Source organism: Saccostrea cucullata, unplaced genomic scaffold (assembly GCF_032062105.1).
Source record: "Saccostrea cucullata isolate Sc308-1 unplaced genomic scaffold, CSIRO_AGI_Scuc_v1 ctg23872, whole genome shotgun sequence".
NCBI classification, from domain to species: domain Eukaryota; kingdom Metazoa; phylum Mollusca; class Bivalvia; order Ostreida; family Ostreidae; genus Saccostrea; species Saccostrea cuccullata.
In genome coordinates this window covers 1003-8562 of record NW_026938662.1, presented here as the reverse complement: position 1 = coordinate 8562, position 7560 = coordinate 1003, and the positions used below count along the sequence as shown (strand labels likewise).

Here is a 7560-nt window from a genome sequence, read left to right as displayed (position 1 = left end):
TAGTAACCATTCAGCTCGAATACGTTAAAGACAACTATGAAGTCACAGTATCAAATTTCATTGTTGTGAGACAACTTACGATTAACGCCAAAAATTTAATTTTAATTCGATTTTTAAGCAGTTTTCAATGTTTCACTCTGTTAACAAGTCTTTTCCACACTGGATAAATCACATATCAACGCTAAGATAGCCTAATAAACCTTCCCATAGCAGCACAAACATCACCCTCTCACTATAACCTCATTTTCGATGTAAAGTAAACTTATCTCAATAATCTCTCAATAGCCGCCATCATAACACACATCTCTCATCTTAAACACCAAGCCCCATATTCACCCTCCTTAAATTGATACTTACCGTTTCTGCCTGCTCCGAGCTTTAATCTGCTTTCAGCTTAATATTTTTTTAACCCCTTTGCATATGCGTAACTAAGGCACTCTGGTTCGCTTCAAGCTAGGAAACATAATTTACCTGACCACTCAAATATTAGTGACAGCATTTGAAAGAAAGTAAATTTTCCTATCAAATGAGTGTTTGAAATACAAAATTTCTTACAAAATGACTGAGATATGACCATTTCAATTAATTCACAATATTTCCATTTCTAAATTTTTTCTCTATAATAACCCTTTGAAAGTAAGCGGAGTTGATTTCCTGATAATTCTACCGGAATGTAAATTAGGCAGGTCGAAAGGTCAGCAGCTAAGGAGGCCTAATACGCATGCAAATCTCGTGCGCATCTGTCTCTGTGTCTGACGCTAAGGAGGCCAAATATGCATGTAAATCTCGTGCGGATGCCTTTGTGTTTGACGTCAGTGTGCGAGGACTATTGAAATTGGCATGGAAGTCCTCGTGTAATTTAAATCGATTAGTCTACATTCTTAATGTCTAAGTCTACAATTTTATTTCACAATGAAATGGAAATATAAGGAATCACTGTCTAGTTTTGAGAGTATGCCAGGGACATCAACAATAGTGGGAAACGGGATAACTTTAGCATAACGGGCTTCGCCCGTTATGCAAATTATCCCATGTTTCCCACTATTGTTGATGCCCTGGCATACTCTCAAAACTAGACAGTGATTCCTTACATATCCATCTTAGTAATCATTCCGCCATACGACTATAAGTCACAGTATTAAATTCAATTGGTGTAATGCATCTTCCATTAAACGCCAAAAAGTCATTTTTAGACCGATTTTCGAGGGTTTTTCAATGTTTGACTCTGTTTACAACTCTTTTCCGCACTGGATAATTCACATTTCAACTCTAAGATAGCCTAAATAACGTTCCTATAACGGCACAAACATCACCCTCTCACTATAGCCTCATTTCCGATGTAAACTCACTTATCTCAATAATCTCACAATGGCCGCCATCATTACACACATCTCTCATCTCAAACACCAAGTACCACATGCGCCCTCCATGATACTTACCGTTTTTGCCTGCTCCGAGCTTTTATCTGCTTTCAGCTAAACATTTCTAGACCCCCTTTGCATATGCGTAACTAAGGCACTCTGGATGGCTTGGGGCTTAGAAACATAATTTTCCTGACCTTTCACTCAAACTCTAGTGACAGCATCTGAAAGAGCGTAAAATGTCCTATCAAATGAGTGTTTGAAATACAAAATTTGTTTAAAAATGACTGAGATATGACCATTTCAATTAATTCACAACATCCATCTTAGTAACTATTCCGCCATTATTATCTAAGAGATGACTATGAGGTCACAGTATTAAATTCCATTATCTGCTTTCAGCTAAATATTTCTAGACCCCCTTCGCATATGCGTTACTAAGGCACTCTGGATGGCTTGGGGCTTAGAAACATTATTTTCCTGACCTTTCACTAAAACTTTAGTGACAGCATCTGAAAGAGCGTAGCATTTTCTATCAAATAAGTGTTTGAAATACAAAATTCGTTAAAAATGACTGAGATATGACCATTTCAATTAATTCAAAATATCCATCTTAGTAAGCATTCCGCCATATTTATCTAAGAGACGACTATGACGTCACAGTATTAAATTCCATTGTTGTAATACAACTTCCATTAAACGCCAAAAAGTCATTTTAGACCGATTTTCGAGGGGTTTTCAATGTTTGACTCTGTTTACAACTCTTTTCCGCACTGGATAAACCACATTTCAACTCTAAGATAGCCTAAATAACGTTCCTACAACGGCACAAACATCACCCTCTCACTATAGCCTCATTTGCGATGTAAGCTCACTTATCTCAAAAATCTCACAATGGCCGCCATCATTACACACATCTCTCATCTCAAACACCAAGTACCATATGCACCCTCCATGATACTTACCGTAATTGAGCCTTCATGATGAGGAGTATATTCAGAAAATTTTGGAAGATGGGGAAAAAGGATTCTTTATAATTCTTTATATAGATCGGTGTCTTCCTCAAATGAACTTCCATCTATTTACATCACAACATAGTATACATTTACATAAATGGATGCTTTCTCGTATGTACTAGGTTAAAATCAAGCTAGAGTATTTCAGATTAAGTTAATCAGAATGTTTTGAATCAGAATATATAGCACCCCTAACCCCCCCCCCCCTGAAAAAAAAGTTTTCAAGAGAGAGAAATAAAGGAATAATTGTTTGTTTCTTTTCTTTTTATTTACAGGTAAGACACTGCCAGGTGTTGCTGCATTATCAGACGCTGCTTAAGTTTATTTTGTAGGAAAGAATTAGGAGGAATTAACAATCTTTTTACAGTAGATTTATGGACTTGTCAACAAAAATCATGTATTGACATAAAGAATATAGATGTTACATGTATTACATTAGCTGCAGATCTGTAGCGTTATGGTTTTATATAGTAGTCTTGACCATAACGCTACAGATCCAATAGTGCAAAAAAGGTGCAATTTACGGCGCAAGATTTTCTGCGCTCGGTTGAGGATAGATATCTGCACTTTCCAGCATTAATCACTCGGCTACCGTTTATCCCCTAAGTCTAGACATATTTTACTACCAACCTGTACATTTTATCCACCTCCAAACCCTCTGTAATCGTCTCTACGGGCCGACGAACTCGATTGTTTTGAATTTTCTGCCATCCGACAGCCATGTTGACCTACTAGCGAGATCTCGCTAAAAGGTCACGTGATATATGGAATGTGGAACACACGTGTTGATAACGTAAACAAAGTGCCGGTTCCTCGTTTTTCTATCGATTTCGTACAAAATAAAGTTTGGCAACACTTTTCTGTGATTTGCACTTATTTTTTAAACACATTTAAATGATTTTTCAGGGAAAACACAGACACTTTCATTTATTTTTTTGTCAAAATATTGGTATAAATAATCAGAGGCTTCAGGTAGTTGTTGATTTTGCAGTATGACAAAATGGCGCGACCCAGAAATGTCACCGAAATATTTAACAACGAAATTAAAGAGCAATTTCATTTCAATTTTGAATTGAAGGACGAACAGGTACGGGTTGTAGATAGTATTCCACAACATAATCACACAGTTGGTGTTTTTCCAACAGGGTTTGGTAAAAGCATATGCTATCTTTTACCGCCCTTGATATTTGACAGACTTGACAACAAAGTACAGCATACATGTATTGTGGTCTCGCCATTAAAGAGTTTAATGCTTGACCAGTGCAAACATAATGCCAGTCATGGAATCAGTGCAGCAGTTATACAAGCAAAAGATGAAATGTCCTCAAAAGTAGTGGAAGGTATTTATACATAATGTTAGAATTTAAATCAGTGCATTCCTGTATTTCTTAAGAAAGAGTGCTTAATAGCCAACATTTAAAAACACTGCAATAAATAAATTTTCCTTAAAAAATTGTATATCAAAATATATAGAAACAATATGTACATGATGATATGTACACATATGTTTTCAGGAGCCTCTTAAATACTGTTTCTGTTAAATGTAGGAATCAAGAAAGGGACATTTTCTGTGCTTTATATGTCTCCCGAGACTTTACTAGACATAGATTCCTGGAAAGACATGCTGTTGGGTTCTAAGATTTATAAAGAGAGTGTCTGCCTTATTGCAATAGATGAGGAACACATTATGGAGTCATGGTAAGGAAACTTCACAATCATTCAACAAAAGATAATTTGATGTGTTTTATTTATTAAAACCTTTCCATTTTTTTTTGCGGGGGGGGGGGGGGTAATTAATACATGTTTAAGATAACTCCTCAACCTAAATATTTTTCTTTTGAATGACATAGAATTTTTATGTTCAAATAAGATAAACAGAAATATTTTAAGTACAAAATTTCTATTGCATGATACTTCAATTCTAATCTACAGGGGTGAAACATTTAGACCTACATTTGCCAGACTTGGTGAGCTGAGGTCCCATTTCCCCAGCACACCCTTTTTATTGTTAACTGCCACATGCACACAACATATCTTGAGGCAGATTACAACAAGGATTCACCTACCAAACCTGAAAATGTTTAGTACATCTCCTGACAGGTACATGGTACAGATTTCAAACATTTTATTTACAAGCCTAAATATACTGGTATATTATTGTACATAAAATATAAACACATAATTTTTACAGGCCAAACATATACCTTGAGTGTCAAAGAGGCAGTGACATTTTCAAAGACCTTCACTGGCTATTTGAGGAGGTGAAGGAAAAGGGAATTAAAACTAGGAAGTCTTTGATATATGTAAGGTAAGATAATTCATAAAATGCATTATTTACTGATTAAAAACACACATTTTCAGATCCAAATTTTCAAGATACATTATGCATTTACTGTAGCCCATTTACCATTAACTGTATGTTTTAAATTGAAATTTTGTAGAAGTTTAAGTAAAGGTGGCTGCCTGTACAGAGACATATTAGGTCATTTGAAAGAGCATGCATTCCATGAGAAAAAGAAAACTCAGCAAAACAGCTTCATTGCACTATATCATGCTGGGATGAATTCCAAAGACTTGAACTATATACTCCATGAAATTTCAAAACCAGACAGTGTCATCAGGATTGCCATATGCACCATTGCTTTTGGCATGGGCATAAACATTCCTGATATTGATATTGTAATTCACTGGGGTGCTTGTTATTCTATCATGGACTACTGGCAGGAAGTGGGTAGGGCAGGGCGAGATGGAAGGGAAGCACAAGCCTTATATTTTATCACACCTGGATCACTTTTGCACACAAGTGATGATATGAAGGAGTTGTGTAGATCAGTAGAGAAGAAGGAATCCAAGTGTTTTCGGGATACTATCTTATCTCATTTTATTGGCCATAACAGCACATCAAAACCAGTTTGCACACTACAGTGCACAGAATGCAAGTGTTCATTATGCAAGTGTTGTTATTTATGCCGTCAAGATTGTCCATGTAGGAATGACAAATGAAAGACAAAGTAAGTGTCTCTAAATATCTTATTTTCAAACACTCATATACTTACTCCTATTCATACAAGAATTCTTCATTTTCAAGTGCTTTTACATACTTTTTCAGTCTGTTGTTTAGCTTTTCTGGGCTTTTTATACAAATTTTGTGCTCAAAATTAGCATAGCCATGATGGTGCCTTTGTCTATCTTTATCTTTAAAGAGGTCCTCAGACCTGTACTCCTCCACAAACTTTTTTATTTTAGACATAGAGGAACCGTCTGTTGATGTGGCTTTGGGGATGTAGTCTTGGATCACCTCTTGAAATATGTTCTCTATTGCCTTTCCCACACTGGCCACTATTTTGCTACATCTTGATACCTGGGTCTCGCTGTACTGTCCATGGCAATTCTTCAGATTGGCTGAAAAGGTAAAATAAATTTTATTGATAATAACATACAGTTAATAACTACTTTTGATTATTGCTTTTTTATTACATGTATTTATTTCGTAATTTAGTGAATACAAATAGTTTGCCTTCACCTTTGAATTCATTGTTCAGGAACTCATTTACAAGGTCTAAGGCTATGTTGTGGCCAGGTTTACCGACAAGATTTGCTGTGCTATTCCATATCAGTTCGTGCCTGATTCGTGCTGGAAGCCATCCACTTACTCCTGAAGTATACGGTAAAAATTAAAATGATTCAAATTTCTCTACATGTACTTGTACAAAATCTCATTCATTGCATTTGGTATTACCTGCCAATAACCGATGGCCCAAAATAAGATACTTGTTGTGGTTGTTATTCCAGAAGTGGACCATGTCGAGTCTCCAGTCCGCGATGATTTGGTGGCCATCATTTTCACGTTCGGCTAATGTCTGCACCATATGAAGTAGACCTCGCCAAACCATGCACCGACTGTAATTGAACACAGAATCGTGGCTCTCTTGATGCGTCTCTGTAAGTTCCTCTTCTACTGAAAGTAAGATATATATGTACATGTATATGCCATATAAATGGAGAACTATTATATTAGGAAGTATCCATTACATATTCATTACCAAAATCATCATCTTCATTTTCTTCATAGTATGGCAATGTCTCGTCAAGGGAGGAGTCATAGTCGTCATTCCAATAGTCAATGGTGTCATCCAGAAACCTAGGGTCTTCAGAATCTGAGGTGGACTCCTGATTGACCAGACTGTCATCTCCTCGTATTGCCTGTTGGATGGACTGCTTGTCAATTTGAGGCCAAACCAGATTGATGACTTGTTCACAAATGTTCATGAAGAGATTTTGAACTGCTGCATGATCTGTTGGAATTGTTTGACAAATCTCATCTATGTTGTCTATATTGAGTAAGTTGCACACAATGAGACACACACTTGATTCAGTCACAAAGTTGAAGAAATCTACACAGGAATTCACACAGTCTGATGTTTTTTTCTTTACAGTACGAAACCCAAACTTGTTTTTTATCTGGAACAAGGATCCTTTATCCCCTACTGTGCTTCCACTAAAGAGAGAGTTCATAGAGTCCTGCAGTACAATACATCTCTTGTGAAAGCCTTGGGGACGAGGAATGAGGCCCTTCAGTTGGTCTGTCTCATCCTCACTGAAAGCCATAGAGAGTTTCGCGTCCACCATCCTCTCCACACTGAGTTGGTCCCCATGGCAGAGGATAGGATAGGGCTTTCCATCCTGTGAAACTGGAACATACTTGTGCAGGTACTTCATTATCTCAAGAGTTCCTTTGGCAGAGGAGGGGTTTTCCTGAATTACACCTAGATTTACCTGTGAGATTAATATTGAAATGCACTATGATTTATACATTCATGTATATAGCACAATTTATTTTAAATTTACCATATGAAGTAAACTTACAATCTTTGACTTTTTAGCTGCAGTATCTGAGTATTCATGGTAGTATGGAGGGATTTCCACGTCACAGAATTGTTGAAAGTTCCGCTTCACCATGGTCTGGACCACATATTCCATCCTTTGCTTTAGATGTTGCCAATCATGGGCAGATGGTAGGTAATTCTGAAATAGCAAATTAACATTTTCAATACTATATGTATTTGTTATCAATTACATTGATTTAAAAAAATTCCAGTTATACAGAAATGTAAAAAGACTACATCATATGCTTCAGCTATACATACCTCAAGGCCTATGTCTTTAACAGAACAAACATCATC

The 7560-nt window shown here is 36.5% G+C and overlaps 2 protein-coding genes across 2 annotated transcripts; one reads left to right on the top strand and one right to left on the bottom strand.

Annotated features, from left to right (window-relative positions):
• Positions 1-3377: 3377 nt before the first annotated feature.
• Positions 3378-4079, top strand: LOC134250827 (probable ATP-dependent DNA helicase RecQ). The gene is made up of 2 exons (XM_062733168.1): positions 3378-3717; positions 3925-4079. Exons 1-2 carry the CDS (start codon positions 3378-3380, stop codon positions 4077-4079), a joined length of 495 nt encoding a protein of 164 aa, XP_062589152.1.
• A 1723-nt stretch (positions 4080-5802) lies between these two features.
• On the bottom strand, positions 5803-7096 carry LOC134250826 (uncharacterized). Its single transcript, XM_062733167.1, has 2 exons — positions 6421-7096; positions 5803-6332 (listed from the first exon to the last, which is right to left on the bottom strand). The coding sequence occupies exons 1-2, from the start codon at positions 7094-7096 to the stop codon at positions 6094-6096; spliced, it is 915 nt and encodes a 304-aa protein (XP_062589151.1). The 3' UTR covers positions 5803-6093.
• Between the last annotated feature and the right edge of the window lie 464 nt (positions 7097-7560).

Coding starts and splice junctions, on each gene's coding strand:
- LOC134250827 (XM_062733168.1), top strand. CDS start 3,378: ATGGCGCGACCCAGAAATGTCACCGAAATATTTAACAACGAAATTAAA. Junction 3,718..3,924: donor GTCCTCAAAAGTAGTGGAAG/GTATTTATACAT, acceptor TGTTAAATGTAG/GAATCAAGAAAGGGACATTT.
- LOC134250826 (XM_062733167.1), bottom strand. CDS start 7,096: ATGAAGTACCTGCACAAGTATGTTCCAGTTTCACAGGATGGAAAGCCC. Junction 6,333..6,420: donor AAATGAAGATGATGATTTTG/GTAATGAATATG, acceptor TACTTTCAGTAG/AAGAGGAACTTACAGAGACG.